The 18,968-nt window shown below is 36.3% G+C and overlaps 1 protein-coding gene and 1 long non-coding RNA gene across 5 annotated transcripts in view; one reads left to right on the forward strand and one right to left on the reverse strand.

The window, feature by feature from the left end:
• LOC118172837 overlaps window positions 1–6,662 on the forward strand; it is a 30,772-nt gene extending 24,110 nt beyond the window's left edge. The window contains exon 4 of the long non-coding RNA XR_004753877.1: window positions 6,277–6,662. This is a non-coding gene — a long non-coding RNA (uncharacterized LOC118172837). The remainder of the gene's footprint in view (window positions 1–6,276) is intronic.
• VEZT (vezatin, adherens junctions transmembrane protein) overlaps window positions 1–18,968 on the reverse strand; it is a 63,692-nt gene that overhangs the window by 9,342 nt on the left and 35,382 nt on the right. For 2 of the 4 annotated variants that reach the window (XM_035336992.1, XM_035337005.1), the window contains exons 6-10: window positions 18,181–18,318; window positions 10,152–10,299; window positions 6,671–7,002; window positions 5,686–5,879; window positions 233–333 (exon numbers count right to left, since the gene is read on the reverse strand). In XM_035336992.1, coding sequence (XP_035192883.1) covers window positions 233–333; window positions 5,686–5,879; window positions 6,671–7,002; window positions 10,152–10,299; window positions 18,181–18,318 — 913 coding nt within the window. Of the gene's footprint in view, window positions 1–232; window positions 334–5,685; window positions 5,880–6,670; window positions 7,003–10,151; window positions 10,300–18,180; window positions 18,331–18,968 lie in introns of all 4 variants that reach the window. The other 2 variants (XM_035336983.1, XM_035337001.1) reach the window with 1 other exon arrangement.

An 18,968-nucleotide genomic window follows, 5' to 3' on the forward strand; every position in this document is an offset into this window, starting at 1 on the left:
ATACCGGTGCTCTTCTTTTTTTTCTTTTTCTCCCCGGTATGGGGAATACATTCTCATTGAACATCAGAGGGAAAATACATCAATTTTTTCATTGAGTACAATTATGAAATGGCACTGGCTACCTACTTGACCTGCCATGGGAAGACAAGAAAGTCACTGCACAAGCAACTGAAAAAGGGATGGGTATAGAAAAGAAGCCCATCACTGGAAATAATTTTTTTTTTTTTTTTACCTGCTCTTCGGGGATTGGATCTCTGTCTTCTATGTATATGGTAGGCTGCATTAAAGGTACTGTAGTACGCTGTAGGTTGTCACAGAAAGCTTCAAGCTTGCCTTTAGGGGAAAGCAAAGAAAGGAATGAAGAAAAAAAAAAGGAAAAATTTTGAGCGTTGAGTGGTATTTTCGACTTGCTCAGGAAGGGTCCAGGCCTTTTCACTACACAGGATTGGCACATATGAAAAAATAGTCAGAAGGTTGGTTAGAATACATTGAAATACTGTGTTAAAATAGATCAGACACTTAAGTGTTCTCTGATATAAGCTGGGTCTCATGAAACTCACCTTGAAATACTTCAACTAACAGACGCTAATTATTTTTAATAGGCTTTGAAAGCCTGCAGAAGGCAGGCAAAAGTCTGTAAAAACAGAAAATAGATTTGGTGCCCAAGTTTAAATGCAGAAGTAAAATACGAGATGGCAAATTATATGCACATCAGCTTCAAATAATTGGAAAATTGGAAGAAACAAGCAAAACTTATAGGAAGCTACTTGGAAGGCAGCAAGGCGGTAAATGACAGCCAGTGTGGGTTTATTGAGAACAGAAGATGTCAAACCTTCCAATATCCTTTTTCAATATAGTAACAAATCTTATAAATACAAAGAAGCCAAAGACATTCTGCATTTTGTTTTCAGTATGGCTTTTGACATGCTGTCATTACATACTTTTAAACAAAATACATAGGGTAGAAGAAGTTGCTATTTGGTGTTGTTTATCTCTTGGATGAAGAACATGGCTACGATTTTCAGACAGGAACAATACATGTAGTGAGGATTTGGCCCAAGTCCAATACTCATCAACATTTCCAATGGGTGAAAAACAAGAACAAAGAAATACCACACACCTAAAGTGTTTAATCTAATTAAAACTGATGCCATAGGGATGACCTTCAAGGATACTAAGTGGTAGAATAAAAAAATAATACTGGAAAATTAGAGACACCCCCAGGAAGAACTGGATTTCAGATACAGAGTCCAGTGACAGTGGCTGTGACATTTTGTGCCTTCGAATAGTCAACTGCAAAAATATGTGACTGACTGGGCAGCAGCACTGAGAAAAAGATCTGAGGAAGGTAGTCAATCATACCCTGCTTCAAGCAAAAAGCCAGACTACATAATAGTACATATAAAGAGCAGCACGGATTGTTAAGACACAGGAAATCACTTTTCTGCTCTGCTTGGCACTGATCAGGCTTTGGATGGAACATTGTGCACAGGCTGAGGCTCCTCCATTCAATAATCTTGTAGACCAGCTAAAGGGTGTCTGGAGAAAAACAGCTGAAATGATCAGAGGGCTACATGAAGTATAACTGTCATAGATTTGAAGGATAAAGAGTTATGCAGAGAAGACAGAAATCTTATTAGTTGTCTTCAAATATGTCAGAGGGCTATAAAGAGGAAATGGATTTCCATTGTGGGTGGATCAGAAGTACTTTTTTTTTTTTTTTAATTGCAGCAAGAGATATATATATACAATATAAGAAAAAAAAATCTACTGGTAAGGAGAGCTAAGTGCTGGAATAGATGCCTGGAAATACTGTAAAATGTCTCTAAAGAGAGGTTTTTAAGAGCAGGCAACCATTTACTCACACATGGCACAAGTACTAATTTACCCCTGAGAAGAGAAATGGGCTAGATAACCTTGCCAAACCCCACCCATCCTTATATTCAGTTTCTTATCTATATACTGAATACTTAGGGATGGTATTCTGAAAGCAGGCAGTCACATTAACAATGACTCTCTACTGGTGCTCAGTTACCTGCTTTTGCAAACAAGGAAAATATTTAATTCCCTAGTTACTTTGGTTGAGCTGAAGATTTGACATTCCAGATGTACCTAAATACAGTGATCATTTAAAAGAAAGGGGAAGCACATAGTGAAATGTGAAGTGGAAAACTGAGATAATTATTTTACATATATCAAGATGACTTGTCCCTTACATAACTGCCTTGGAATAAAAACATTTTAATAATAACAATAATAGCAGCAACAAAAATATCCTTCTGAAGGTATGAAGACAAATTTTAAAGAGTATTATGGAAGTTACCAACAAAAAACTTGCCTTCTTAAATCAGAAGAGTAAAACAGCTGCTCTAATATGTACAGGCTGCTGTATTTGCCATCTGTATAGGAGGATAACATTTCTAAGGATATGTTTCAAGATCATGAATTCTAAGTGTTTAACTAAAGATGCTGCTTTGCATTGGAGATGCTCCTCTCCAGTGGATCAAAGGACTGCAAGAACCAGCAGCTTGCAACAGATTGCTATGGTAGAAAAAAATCTAAAAAAGTTGCATACATTTGCAAATGTAGAGAGAGTTTAAAAGGAAAAAAGGATGGAATTTAAACAGTTTGAAGGCCATTATTTCAAAAACTGTTAAAACAACACTAACTGGCCATAAAAGGTGTTCTGTAAAAGTAACAGCAGATTATTGTATGCTTGAATCATTGAGGCCTCAAGTGATAAATCAGTTTTGTGTATGAAGAAAAGAGGTGAATGGATACAGAGAAGCTGGCTGAAAGTCTAGAATCAACTAATGTTTAAAGCAAGTAAGGATTGATGTGTTTCCATAAGTCTATCATTGCCTGATGCTTTCAAGTAGTGATGAATTCAAGCTGCTAAAGAGATGAATTGAGGCTGCTAAAGCTCTGCTTCCTCTCAGGCTCTGTTCTGAATGTGACAGGATCAGTGACTAACAGGACTGGTGGTAGAAATACTGAAGAGTCCTGTAAACAAAGTAGTCAAACGACATTCATTACTACAGTGGCTACTACACCATAGACTACAATACATGCCAGTTTCACCATTCATGAAAGGCTGCTGGAAGTGTCTGAATGTTCAGTCAGTTAGACCTAAGTGACTTTGAGAGAGTTTAACAACAATAATTAATATATCTGTAAAAAACCTGCTTTAACATACAATGATCTAGAGCAAGAAGTATGACATTCTTGACTGAGATCCATATGTTTACACAGAAAACAAAAATATGCAGAAATATGCAAAACTGCTTTGAAAATAAGTGACAGGCAGCTACCTAGAATGCCACAACTAGGACAGATAACAGTTCAAAGCAGTGGATGGAAACTTTCAATGCATAATTCAGCAAAAGCATTTTGATGCTGGAAAGAGCAGCAAGTTCCCCATTTAATCCTGCCCACGGAGCAACATGGGCCCTTGGCCGCTGCAGCTGGTGGGCTGTGTACTGTCTACTCCTTACCCATGCTGAGAGCAGCACGAACCAAGAAGGGAAAGCAAAGCTACATTTTTGCTCAGCACATAATTGTGGTAAGATCCAAACCCAAGGAAATAGTAAATTTAAACACTGCATACCCTTTTCAGTTTCAGATGAAGAAGCAAAAAGGATTGACTTTGTTTTAATACTAAGCACAATTATTATAAGTTACTGCTAAAAATATTCACTATTCATAGCTTTTTAGTTATGCAATATTTCCTCTCAAAACTGAATCTAAACCATCAAGAACAGCTCCATCTCCATCACTGTTCATAACTGATGTTGAAAATAGCATTGCTACTGCTCTGCTCTGCTTAGTTGAACGAAAAACCATTAAATTTATTACATCAAAAGCACTGGGCATCCACCTGACACTATGCTGTAGTATGATAGAGTTCTTGCTACTGCTCTTGAAAAAATAATTCATGTGATTTCACATAAACTGTGTAAAAACAAAAGATGTGCTTAGCTGCTTAGATGTTACATTATTTCAGCAGGGAGGTATCTTCTTTCGACGTGCTTTCAGGAAGCATTGAAGAAAGCCTCAGACATAATTTAATGAAGTAATTCACATAATCATGACTGACAGACCAGCTGTTAAGATGTGCAGAAAGAGATCAGAAGAATTATATTTGATTTTATGCACAGCTTGAAAAGTTCAACTCACAGAAGCTGAACTGCACAGAAATACACTAGAAAAGTCAAATGTAGCCAGATAAAAACAATTTTCTCCAACCAACCTAACTTAAAAGTAGTTCATGTGGAGTAACTCAGTAAACTTGTTGCAAAATAGAGATTCAAACCCCACACATTTCCAGGAAAGTCACTGGAAGAAACAGAAAGTGAAAGATTTCTTTTTTTTAATTTAATTTCTCACACAATCCCTTTTCTCTAAGTCACATACTAAGTCATTTTTTACTAGACTTCAGAAGGAAGCAAATCACAAGAACAGTCCCTGCTGTGAAATTCATACACAAGGTAAAAACAACTAAAATAACTAAAAATACTATGTCATGTAGTCTAGAAAGAACGTTTAAGAAAAGGGGAGAAAAACATCAGTAGAACTGCTGGTTGTAGAGGGTATCAACAAAACACAACAGCTAATACATGCAAATGCATCAAACTACATCCAGTATCTTCACTGATTGTTTTACAGAGCTGTGAGAGGAAATCACAAGACAGGACCATTAAGCAAAGTACACACAAATTTTGTTACACCATGTCTGGACCTGCATGGAACCCTGGTCTGTGTAGGCAGTAGACTCGCCATTGCTCCCAGTTCTGATGAACAAGGTCAGCTTGGACATCTTTTGGCCCAGAGCAATATTCATCCACCTACTGGATACACCACCTATATATAATTAAGAGCATAGTTCACTACAGTTTTGGATATCTGCAGGTAACTTGCTGATGTATCACAAGTCATAATTTTCCTAATGTGTTCTCAATTACCAGCATTTCTCAGATGCTGAGCTGTACCTTTCTAGGCCGATAAAGATTCTTATGGAAAAAAAAATAGAAATTATATGTTCAACTCTATGTCAGGAGAATCTGAGTTCACTTCAATAACTTAAGCTAGATGTGATTCACAAGGATAACAGCATGGGCAGTACAGGGCACTAAGAAGAGGGACATAAAGCAAAACTTTGGGATGTGCTGCTCACGTGATTTCTAAGAACAAAGATCAGCTCCCTCTCTCTGAGAGAGAAGGCAAACAGGTATTATAAGCTCAATACATACTCTACAATTCAAAATGTTTCAGGAAATGTCAATGTCAAGAAAGTATTATGACAAGGCTATTGTAATTTCAACTACCTAATTTTAATGCAATAAATACAGGAAAATCTCAAGGATGATTAATCAAAATCCTACCCACTCAACATGCCATTCGCCATTCATAGGCAAAAAGCCACTCTTGGTCTACACTTAGAAACGTACGATCTGAATCCACATGTCTAACAGACAGTTAGCACATTTGTATTTTTTGCTGAAACAAAAGCTTTAAGGTCATCACAATGAAAAAGTCTGACATGTATATAGCTTTGCAAGCTGTATGGTTTTAAAACCTCTCTAGCTAAAATTCAGATACACAGTCTGAATCCAGTTTTGGATCCATTTGATCATTCCATCTCTAAAGTGTATTCCATTAGCTGCCAAATTAAACTCTCATATTTACCTTTTTTATTTGGATTTTTTCCACTCATTTTTTCCACCTGAGAAATGGCTTCTTCCCAGCAGCTGTTACTTGCCTGCATATGAGGCTGAATAAACTTTAGTTTTTGTTCCAGAACCTGATGGGCTTCCGTTGTCAATTCAGGTGTCTCCTTAGTGCTAACAAGTTTTTCAAGTTCATCCTCAAGAATTATTACCCTAAGTAATAAAATGAGCAAAAATAAATAATAATTAATATTTGACTTTACCATTCTTCAAGCATTTAATCTAATTAATGTTATTTTCTTCAGCTTCTCAAGATTTAGTTTAGCCAACTCCTCAAGATGCCCCACAGTTTTAAAAATAAGATCCCTTTCTCCTATACTCATTACAGTAATTCTCAGAAGTAAGATTAAAAGTGTAGAACAGTTTCAACTATTTCGCCAAGGCAGTGATGAAACTTTAAAAATATTTACTAGGTAGTTACTAAGAGACGAACTTATATAGCATTTGGTATGTTACAAAATCAATGAAAGATGTTTATTCATTTTTTTTCAAGGAAGTGACAAAAGCAGAGAGATATTAATGCACTGATTGGCTTTGATTTTGTCACCAGATATCTAAAGAATAACCAGGGAATGTATCAGCTTTCCCATTGAACCAAGGCTCTCTGACCCAACTCTATGTGAAGATACACCTAGTAGGTGACACAGCTGAAAGTTCAGATACAGCTACTGGCAGGGCATGAGAATGTAAGTGGTGAAATATCCTCTCAACAGTGCTTGAAAGAGTTCTACTGTTAAATAACATCTTTTAAATTGTAGCTAGTACCTTGGAAACAGACATCTTCAGTAGAATCAATTATGAAGAGAACAGGCATGAATTACTTGCACTGTCCATAGGTATCTACTTTTTTGTTTCTAATCTGGATAGAAACTGACAATTCAGAGAGCTTGACTTAGAAGCCTTCTTCCCACAGGCATGTTCTCCTAATTCACGTGTAGACTTACTCATTCAGCAGTGCCTTCAGATGAAGCTGCAAGCTGCGTACTGCTGTTTGGAGACTGTTCAACTCCCTTGACTTCTGCTTTGTTCTGGTTGGCCGTTCGAAACCTGACTGATGCTGAGTTTCAAAGTACCGATAAAACTCATAGCTTCGCTTTAACTCCTCCAAGCAGGCAGCGTGTGTATGAGGTAGGCCTTGAGTCACATCAGACAAGATATGATGAGGCAACCGCTCAGGGGAGATCAAGGGCTTGGGGGATGCATTGGCTGGCGAGAGGAGCAGTACCAGCCTCCTGAAGAATTCTGAACTCTGCCCTACCCAGAGCTGAAACAGAACCTGTAAAACAGGGTGAGGTTAGCTCTGTGCGCCTGGAATACAGCCAGCTTTCTAAATAAATGTACAGATACAGAATGCAAAAACATTCCTTGGCCCACCACAGCAGCTCTGAAAAACTGAGAAAATCCGCTTCGTGTTTTTGAAATTCCACTTCATGTGAGCTGAGATCTTGTGAACCTTAGGTGACTGTTAATTCTTTCATGAAGTCCATTACATGCAATTATGTTCAAAAGGTTGTCAGAGACCTACAATTTCATATTCTCACCAGGTAGTCTCATTATTTGCTATAATCTCCAAATACCCTACAGCTTACAAATAGCAGCCAAAATTCCAGTGGTAGCAAAGACATTTTTTCCTTTATAACATCAAGCTATCATTTTCATGATCTACTTACTAACTACTGCCTTGGCCCACACCCAACCTTGAAACACGAGTCTAATTGCACTGTACATTCTACTTCTGGAGAAAGCTCAGCTGCTAACTTACGTTTTTTTTCAGCCAAAATGAGAAATGTCACCAATGCCATTAAGGGAAGGAAAGACCCCACGCTATGTGAAGAGATGATTCAATTCACAATACTATATATGATACAAAAGAGGTCAGGTAATTTGGGAACAAGCAAACCCACAACTTTAGTTTCTCAGAAACTTCCACTTAAAATGCAATGAAAACAATTGTTTTATTTGTTTATGGAAGACCATTGGCTTTGTAGACTATGACAAAACAGTAGCATCTTATACCTCTAAAATAAAAGGATAGGTTATGACACTTTACTCTGCAATATCCGTCCTTATTAACAAAGATCAACTTCATCTAAATACAAGGTGTAGTCTGAAACCTATTCCCAGGCATTCCAGACTAAGGAAGACAAAGTAATTACTCACCATGCCTTTTTCTCTGCTACAGAATAGGACTAACAAATTTCTTGTTGTTCAGATTTTTCATTTTTAATCTACAGGACTTGCAATGAGATATGTACAACTTTGCACTCTTACTACTATTGACAAGTAATATTTCTTTTTCAGTGCAGAACAGTCAAGAGCAAAACACTCAAAACAATAGCACAAAAAAATTAAAAGCCTTCAGATCAATGCAGTCAGATATCCCCAACGATGTATCAAATACACCTGGATGTGAAGTGACAAAATATTCCAGAAGGAAAAAAATATCAATTAAAAAAGGTGTTTATGAGAAGAAATAACAGAGTTTGAGATGAACTGAACACAGAGCACACATGCAAGAATGATTTGGCTAGGTGTTAAAAAACAACAACAACAAAAAAACTCACCACAAGCCAAATGAGGTTAGGAAAGCAGGGGGTGGAGGAAGCAAACAAATTGGCAGGAATTACCTAAGTGTCTCTGAAGGTGTGGTACCTCGGATAAAGAGTCAAGAGCTCAGGTTATAATGAACACAAAAGACAACTAAACCCTTCCTCCAGACAGAAGGCGAAAGCAGTGAAAAGGTAGTACACAAAAGTAGTGAACTTCAGGAAATGAAAACAACAACTCAAAATCCACCTGAAAAAGGGTTCAAAGGATGAGAGAAAAGGAAATTCCAGATGTATTTGGGGTTGAAAATAGTTTGTTCCAGCCATAAATTTTGATGATTTTTATCTGTATTCAGGCTTCACACAGAACACCCAACTGGCTCTTCGCAGCTTGGATCAGTATTTATTTTATAGCCAAAAATTTTTACTCTTTAAACTGGTTTAGTTCAAGGACAAGGTAGCCAAAACACATAGGCCTAGGCATGGGCTTGAATGAAAATAAAAATATTCACCAAATCTGATACACATCTGTATTTTACCTGCATTTTAAAATGACGGAAAGTGCTCTCAAAGGAAAAAAAAAAAAAAAAAAAGCCAAAAAATAAAGACAACTACACATAGATCCAGGGCTTGCAATACAAATATGCCCCAAGGTTATCTAACTATTTTGTTACTACAGTACAAATCTGCTTAGATTTATGTTAATTTAGCTTGACTCAACTACACCACACCCAGCCTACACCACTGTCATCAGTTAAACAAATTCAGATTTTCTAGTTGTGAGTTTAACTCTACGCAGAAAGTATTCCATCCAGTTTAATTAAAGCAGATTTCAGTGAAATTACTGCAAATTGCAAGTAAACAAAGTCTTAGTTTACAAGCTTGGGCAACTCTAATCGACTTCTCAAGCTTAAAGAGAACTGGGTAAGTCGGCTTGCATGATTGTAATTAGAAGTTCAGCTCATTAAAAGGCAAGAAAAAAATCCCCCAAACTTACATCTGATGTAGCACATAGCTTACAACCAATTAGACGAAACCTCAAAGCTTTGCAACTACTATTGCTGGTGCCATTTACAGTCAGAAGAAAAGAAATCAAGGCCTAGAAATTACGAGAATAAAATGCAACAAGAGCCAACCTCATAAAAACAAAGAAGTGACGTAATAATGGAATTTTCCATTAAAAAAAAAAAAAAAGTAAAATGGAACTGCCTAGGCACAGAACCACCAGAGCATAGAAGGTTTCCATTCAAAGTAGATCTAAATGCAAACATTTACTCAAGCACATTAAAAATACTTAACATCTCAAAACAAAATAGATTGAAAAGGCCATTAAATGATTGTCATTCTGCTCAGTTAAACATCTTTTCAAAGATCAAAGAACTTCACTGGCAGCAGGGGTCCAGGCTTATGATTTACACTTCTCTGTGTAGCCAAATGCATCTATTCCCTTTGACAATTACAACTAATTTACATCTCTGGATGTCTCTCTTTTTATTAAAGTCAAGCGATTAATTAAAAAGATTTAAGTACAAACCTGGAAATCATTTTATTTGTCTGGAATCATGTGAAATCAAAGAACAAAAGCTCAGGTTTAAGAAGGAGGTTGATCAAGCTGATTATAAAACACTGACTTGAATTTGTATGATTGACAGAACAAAATCCTTGTGTTGTATTGTGCAACTTCTCTTCAAATACATGCAAAAAGAAACCATGTAATGCCAATACATGTAGAAACACATGATATGAGACAAATTTTACCTCCTTACTCAGTTGACTGTGTTACTACAGGCTAGTATACAAATGGCCTCATGACAACTGAAAAAAAAAAAAAGTCATGCTGAGATATTGTGGATGTGCCTGTTCTTCTAGAAGAGATTACCTTGAGTGCAGGCAAGCTGAAGCCATCTGTGAGATTGTGTGCCTCCTCTTCAGACACCTGCTCTTCACTCAGTCCCAGACCCAGCTCCTTGAAAGGGACTACACAGATGTAGCTGGTCACGTTGTCGCTCTCAGAGTTCAGAGGGTAGGTTTAGCCAGAGTTAAGGTAGGTAGCAAAGCAACTTTTGCATTAAAAGCAAAAGCCAAAAAAACAGCTAACAAGGTTTCTTATTTCTGGTAATTTAAATGAAAGAACACGTAATCCCTGTTTAGTTGAACCCACACTGAACTTCTAATTGAACTTATTTCAAACTTTCTTCATAGCACAGGTTTTAAAGGCTAAGAGAAGGATGAGGTAAGACCTTGACTAAACATCCAATAATATGATAATATTAATAATATAACATACTAAATACAACTACCTAAAAAGAAACAAATGAAAACATATTGATGAAAATCCCTGCACTCCTTTCAAGTCAGACTGCTTTAGCTTCAATTAGTAAATTCCCAACAATTAGCTTATGTCAGTCTCACAACAGAGATCATTATAACAGAGGAGAGAGGAAGACAACATTTGTGCAATTTGGAGTTTCAAAGGTAGCCTATGTTACAGACCAAACTTGGGACGACTGCAGGAATTCCCTGCAGGTTCTGCTTGTGGAGGGACAGCTCAGGGACCTTTGCAATAACGGTTCTTTGGTATTTCAGATATTACCATGAAGAAGAGCAGCTCCCAATAGTCGTACTGTTAATTCAAAATCAAACTTCCCAGACACAACAACCTGTACAGTAAGGTTTCCTACGGCCAAAGCTCAATCATTTTTAACATATTTTGTGAGGATACGTGTGCTAATATTCCCATCACTTTGCTCTGTGTGTCAGCAGTGACTTTGACACTTATTCGAGTAATTGGCTAAGAAAGTTGATAGAGTATGGCTTTGATCACCACGCTTCATTACCTAGTTTACAAAGTAGCTTAGTTAATTTAAGCCCCAATCTTGATAATTCTTAATGATATATACAATGCTGTTCACCTGAGAAATCTCAGTAAATATGCATTTTAAGAGAACTATTCACACATAAAAATACAAGTACTTGAGAAAAAGTCAATTCTTTCAATAGCACTTTTCTGCTGATGCTAGAATCATAAGATTCTATGATAAATCATATCATGGTAATTATCATGGTAATTTTTCTATTTTAAAAAACGCACCTTTCCAAACCCTCAAACTGTGGTGAAATGTTTAAAAAATAGGAAACGAGCAAAATATAACTCTAATGCCAGAGGAACAGATAAAAATAATCTATAGACTAGGCAGCATTTCTTTTAGAATAGTGCTAATTTTAAGCAAACCTTACACTGGGTAAAGAGGAGGTGTGACAGTTCAAGATTTCTGTAAATTGAGAATAAATATCCAGTCAAAAAACAGTAAAATTTGCTTTAAAAAAAAAGAATTTATGACTCATTGTCATAAGCACACCTTTGTTCCAAAGGGAAAAAGAAAAAGAAATTGCAAAGCATTCATGAAAATACTTTTAATTTAAACTATGTTATTTTTCTCTCTGTTTTGATTTACAAACTGAACACTCTCATCTCTTGGGTCACATAAAGCCCATCAGAAGTACCTGTCTCTTGTCCAACTGATATGATTTCTGGGGAAGCTACAAGTTCCACCCGCTTTCACTCCCAAATTTTCCACCTGCTAAACTCTCATAGGATTGAACCTGCATTAGTGATTTGCTCAAGAAAATATTTACCACTTGAGTAGAACAGTGCATAAAGTGATTTTTTTGTGGCTCAGGTAACAGCAATACTACGCCTCCGGGCTCTGAACAAATAAATTTCTCCCTAATTCCTCCCAAAAGTCCAGGAAGAAAGAAGCCTGTTAAGTGTCCTCCAGAAGCACGAATGCAGGTGAAGACCTGCAATGCAATTGCAGGTTGAAGCAATGCAAATGAGTCAGGAACACGACATACTGTTGTCACCAGCTGCTGTTGTCACAGTGTCAGCTGGGTCAGCTATTCTAAATTAACCTGACTGCATGCCCAGCAGATGGAGCACAGGGGATGAGGATGTTACCTCCACCAGAGACTGCAGAATCAGTTCAAAACCCTTCAGGACCAATTATCTTAAGAGACTGATAATATTCTGTGATAATCTTTTTTTTTCCCGCAACAAGGCATTTCCAAAGCGTGAGCATCTTAAAAAGCAGCTTGGACACATGTTGATTTCTAAATCATGCTAAAAATTGCAAGGAACCTCTCAAACGGGTGGTTTGACCAAATGAGCCACTTATCCATAGCACATCTCAACAAGGGATTCCCATCGAACTCCCATGTCTTCTGCCTTGTCCTCTTACTTCCAATCATTTTTGTTAAGAATATACATGTATTTCCTTAATGCACCTTGATCTAAACCATGTCTCTTTTTATTCACATTGAGAGATTAGCTAAAAAGATGCAAGTAAATAAACTTACATAACTTAGATGTTTCCGTCTTTGAGGAATACTTTATCTGTTTAACTTATTCCTTATTAGCTTGGAGCAAGGGAAGACAAAGCTACTTAATAATAAACTGTCACATCCAAAATAAAATATCTGTACAATGGATATGTAACCTCTGCCAGGGGGCTCATCTTACTTATAAAAAAGCAGCAGTACTAATGTAACCAAGTACACAACAATTTCATATTAGTACTTTGCTCTTCAAAAGCACATTCTCATCTAAAGATCTAACGAGGGCCTCAAAGTCTTCCTAAGAAACCCAAGCTGCGCTCTCATAAAATTCTCACCCGCTGGAAGGGATGAGCAAAGCATGTGATGAACTGGCTGGTCAACAAAAAACATCTAACTGAAAAATTCTCAAACATCTTTGCTTAGACTTTCCAGAAGTGGATTTCTGATTTAGGCTTTTACAATCCGAAGAGACTACAATTATATATATTTAGCCTGTGTGAGGTTTTCTTGTGCAAACTCTCTCTCCCAAATGAAAAAGTGTTTTTCTAACACTTCATGAAGTAATAACTAAACTTTTTACAGAGGAGAAGGAACAAATTTTACTAGATTTACAAGGAGAACATTTACAAGTTTTCCCAAGCTCAGTGCATCTCATATACATAGAACAGATTTTACATTGACTACACCATAATGAGACACCATTCAATTTAGAAATATCAGGATCACAGAATCATAGAATATTCTGAGTTGGATGGGACTCACAAGGATCACCAAGTCTAACTCCTGGCTCCATACAGGTCCACCCAAAAATCGGAGAAGGCCTTATACTTACAACAAAATTAAAGTTGCTTGACTTTATATAGTCAAACTCCCAGGTCCTACCTATCAATACAGTTGAATGGAAATGGAGTATCGCACCATATTTCATCAACTGAGAGTTAGACTGTTAACAACATCCAGTAACATAAGCTACAAAATTTCCTCCATCCAGTTTGAGTATAATTAAATCAGTGTATAAACCATAGATTCTTATGATGCAGAACCCACGAGGCTCTGAAGCATAAAAATATTAAACGACTGGCACACTGACTGAAGTATTACCTCCAAGTTATTACACAGTTCAATGGAGTATAGCGCAGAGATTTGCTGCGCTACTAGTGACTAGTTTGCATAACATCCTGTAAATACTCAACCCAAAATATCTAATTTTCAGCTTAAGCTTTCAACCACTGCATCCTGCTATACCGTTGTTTTCCAAATTAAAGGAGAAATACTTTTTGCTCCTCTATAACTTTTTCTTCTGTGACTTTGAGCAATGTTCTCTTCCATGTACTCTTCCTGACATGAACAAGTCAGAGTAAGTATGGCAGGAGAAAACACTGAATTGTTTCTGCAAGTTCACAGCTGTCACTTCCCATGAAATGTAAAGAATCCATCTCATGAAATACTACTGGTCCACTGAGTCTGACAGAAACACCTGGTATAAGCTGAAGTACAGTCACATATTTTTTCTATTTTACATATGAACACATTTTAATTAAGAAGATATTAATTTATTCCGTTCACTGAAATGAGCTAAAAAGTGGCATACTAGCCACAAGCAAATACTACCCATCTTCTATTCCTACTGAAGTGAGTAATGATAACATACCAGGTTTATGCAATCTGTATTGCATATTTGTATTTACATAGCAAAGCTGTGAATTAAAATTTTTAATTCTCTGTAACAATCTCATCAGACAGATCTCCCTCTTACTCATTTGAGATATACATTACCATTAAAGCCTAATTTGACACAAATATTTAAACAGTAGAAATAATACTGATGGGTATAAAATCTACAATGACTGGATTAGCACAGATCAACATATACCTTATTATTTAAGGTGTATTTATTTTTACCTTTCACTCATTTATGTCTACAGTTAAGATCAATACTTAAGTCAGCAAGTTTTTAACTCAGCCCAACAGTCACCAGCTCAGCCACTCAAGTATATACTCTTCCTTGTCTCTCTTGAAGTTATACATAAAGCAAGTGCCTAAGGTTTAAAGCAGCTTCTCTTTGGCTTCCAATAGCATTAGTCTTACTGATTCAAAGTATGAATTTGAGGCTTATTTCAGAAATAATCAGATACATTAAAGTGTATGTAACAACCTACTTCAGTTACAAGTATTTCTAGTAAGTTCTGAACATAGAAGAATGCATTAAATGAAAACTTACCTTAAACTGTAGTATACCTCTTACTAAACTAGTGAATTTTGTACCATTTTCTGTATTACTTTAACCATTCTATGTCATAACAGACATGTCTCTGTTCAAGAGCTATTGTCTTAAGGCAACAGTTATCACCAGATGCACGATAATTCTCAGTCTCAATTTTCCAGGTTCATTATAAGAAAGACAGATGAAAGAAAATGGGGCATTCTGCACATTATCATCCTTTTGTATCCACTGAATCACACAGGGGACCTAGACTGTGACTGTGACCTTATTTTTATAACTCGAAATCACACAAAAATGACCTTTGGAGTCAGAGATTCACCACTGCTGTTGAATGACAAGCATCACCCCCATGTGACGATATCAACTGAATACCGTCAACCAAGGAAAGCAAACTGTAATATAGAAAATTATTTCCCATTGACACATGCTTCAAAGCTTGGCTCTTTTCTGACTTTTTCTGACTTTTTTTTTTTTTTGTGAAACATCCTATTTCCGTGTCAGACTCTCATGAAAGAAAAGCAGACAGCAATATCAGAAGGTTGGTACAGCAGAAGAAAACATAATGGATCAAATCCTCAAATGATGTAAATGGATACAACACTGTGGAAGAAGATGAATGGTGAGCATTTACATCTACTTTCATATCCATTCATTCTTGTATCTAAGTGCTGTGGCCAATCAACCAACAAATTTTCAGTGTTATCTCTCTTCCCCCATGACGAGCTCTCACATTGCATGTACTGTTTATTTGCTTATGCTATCAAGAAATTACTACTTCCTTATTTTATAAAGAACAAAATGACCTTAAAGTATAATGTCATCTATTAAAATGGAACTAACCTTTGATCCTTAGTATATTAGCTGGGAAGACTCAAGTTTTACTGTCCTTGAGACTAGGAGGCATTTCACATATTGAATTTCTACTGAAAAATGTTTCAAGAAAAAAAAAAAAAAAAAAAAAAAAAAAAAACAGTTTTTCACTTGCATAAATACATCTGCTCCACTACAGAGACACAAATTAAAATCCAGTAAAACACTTAAAAAAATATTAAGCAGTATTGAGATTAATCAGGAAAAAGGGGCTTTTATTATTTAAAAATATATAATATTGTTCCAAATAGTGAATATTTTGAATTTTTCTCTATTTTTTTTCTCCTTAAATAAAGGTATTTTGTTTTGTTGATTAATAGTGCTACTGGATTCATGTCTTGCATAGTGCTCAGAAAAAGCAACTTTCAAATAGAAATTCATTAGTTCATATTCAGATACCCCAGAGGAGATTCAGTTGATAAAATCTGATTTTGTACAAAGCAGAACTTACTAAAAATAACCGTAGAAGTCAGAATTGGGATCTCTTTTCCAGACTTTGGGTGGAAGTTGCTTTCCTTAAATCTATCAACACTCCTTTCCTTCAGTTTATCACCTTACCCCTTTATTTAATCTCTCCAGTTCCTCCTTCCCCTTGCTGTAGGCCAGAGTTGTACTAATGACATGATGATGGACAAGAGCATTAAGGTTGTCACAACTGGCAGGTGTGAATACCTCTGACATGAAGGCATCTTTGGTCCCTCCAGCGTAAGCGTACTATTTAATTGCACAAGGCAGTGGAATCTATTTGAAAGATGCTCATTGCCATCAACGCTCATATAGTACACGGAGCATTTTCAGGCATTCATGATATGCAGGGAAAACTACAAATTAAGACAACTGGAAACCGCCTTAAAGCTGCTCTTAATTATTTTGGTGGGGAGGAGGAATCATTTACCCATCTTCCTTGCATTTAAATTCCCTGCTTTCAGTTTACAAGCACTGATGATTTGACCAAGTCTGCATCTCAACTCACATGCTGCCACTGTTTTTTCCACTATGTTCTGCACGCGTAACGCTTCTATAGAATGCTTCTCTTTGAATTTGTCAAAGAACTATGCACATACAGTTTAAATACATTTTTCACCATTTATTTTTGCTGGTCTTCCTACTACGATAGCTACATGATATTTTGGTATAATGTAACTTCCATCTCAAAGATCTTTCAAAAACAGATGCAAATGTCAAATAATCCAAAGGAAACAAGAGACTTTCTTCTCTTGTATTCCTTCCTTTAAAAACCATTCCAAGAAGTTTAGCAGTTAGGAAACTAGTGGACTGTCTAACTCACACCAATGTTCCTTGAACCTGTAACCTCCACAGTCAAAGCAACACACCTTTTCATAGCAACTAATAGACTTCCTTTCTTCGTGCTGGAGGATATTTGCGAAGGCCATGTCCACCGATCCCATTTTCAAATCCCTTCCCGTGTTTTTAGAAGTGATTCTTGATTAATGCCAAGTTAGGTACCAGTTGCCTCTACCAACACGTTTGAACTAGTCATATTTTTTTTTCTTTATATTGCCAGTAGACCTTAATCCTCAGTGGTAACAGTTAAGCCTTGAGCTGAGAATGAGGATGCCTACATGAGTTACTCGTTTGCAAACAAATACTTATTTCCTTCAAAGTAAATGCACGCACTCACAGCCTCATGTGTGCCTGTGTCACACGCTATTATTCAATATTAATCAAGTATGTTCCAGGAAGGTAAAAAAAGTTATTTGTCATGACAGATTTTCAACAATTGCATTACCAGCAGCTTTTTTTTTTCCCCCCTACATGAAGTTTCTCAGATCAGAAACATATCTGTTTTATTTTTTGCTACAATAGAGGGTGAAGGCATTGTTAGTTCCTATGTAGTTCAATAAACATAGTAAAAAAATCTTGAAATGCTAATGCTGTTAAAGTATACAATTAACTGAGGAAATGTATCTACACAAAATGCTTCACAAAATCAAATCTGAAGAAGTGTTCTAGTTTGGTTCAGGGTAGAAACTCCTCACTCTTAAATGTGCCCTTTGGCTAATTATTGTAATGAGTTTTCACCCAGCTTGTCTGAAACAGAAAATCAACTTATCTTTGAACATGGGGACAATGAGCGAATGGGCTCATCAATCAGAGGAAAGGTCCTTTTTGTGCAAGGGAAAACAATGGCTAAAAGTAATTAAAAACAAAATCACAAAGGACTCTCAAGTACTTCAGTACTTTCACTAGAGGCATGGGCATCAATCATTAGAACAATGTTTTCAGTACTTTATCTCACATTGCACAGTGCAAAAACTAGAAAAAAAAAAATAAGACTGTTCCAAACCAAGCATAAGCCCAAATTTACTATGCTACCTTTCCTTTATCTCATTTAGATATGTAATTAGATTGTATGTTTCTAGACATGCCAACTCTAAACATTGGCACAACCACAGGTAGGTAACAAAATAATTGAACTGGTTTTTGTTGTTGTTGTTGTTGTTTACAAAAAGGATATTTTTTCAGCATGTATAGCGTAGCCAGTCTTGAAGCTCGGAAGTTGGCTCTGACAGATCGATAAACAGCTTTCCGGAGACCGATGAGATGTTGACTAGGATGTTGTCCAGCTTTATTAAATGGGCAAGCGGCACTGACCCTGTCAAGCAAACTTGAAAAGTAAAATGTGATACAACTGTACAGATGTCCTAAAGTATTTTTAAAGACAGTACATTAGTTTTCTTATTCCATTACTTAGAAACTTTTTCAAATTGCTCAGTAGCTATGACAGAAAAAAAAAAAAAAAGATACAAAAAATCCATCATATCGATGACTTATTTAATCAAAATCTTAGAGAAGCAGATAGAAAGGCAGCCTGATTCCATTCTCATCTGAGCCATGGTAAAACTCCTGAGGACATTTGTCTTCTCCAAAGTGTTCAAAAAGAATATACTAAATGTAGATAGGCCACATTTTTTTCTGATACAAAACTGTTGCATGCCCAGTATAAGTTTTGGAAATTTTAACATGCAGATATTTTATATCTCTTTATATACAAATTTGCTCTTTAAACTATTTTTGCAGAAAAAATGCGTTACTATTTTTTGTTTTCCATGTAAAACACTATTTTCTTTCAAGCTGTCCCTGCAGAATTCTTCTCTAGGTCAACAGAAATATTATGTAGGTGGGGAAATAGCTTTTACCAATTATGCAATGAATGACAGCAATGTTTTCTGGAAGCTAAGACAGGTAAACACATGAAATATATGCAGCTAAATCAGCCTATTTGAAAATAAGCTCTGATATTCA

The sequence above is a fragment of the Oxyura jamaicensis genome, chromosome 1 (genome assembly GCF_011077185.1).
Source record: "Oxyura jamaicensis isolate SHBP4307 breed ruddy duck chromosome 1, BPBGC_Ojam_1.0, whole genome shotgun sequence".
Lineage (NCBI taxonomy): Eukaryota > Metazoa > Chordata > Aves > Anseriformes > Anatidae > Oxyura > Oxyura jamaicensis.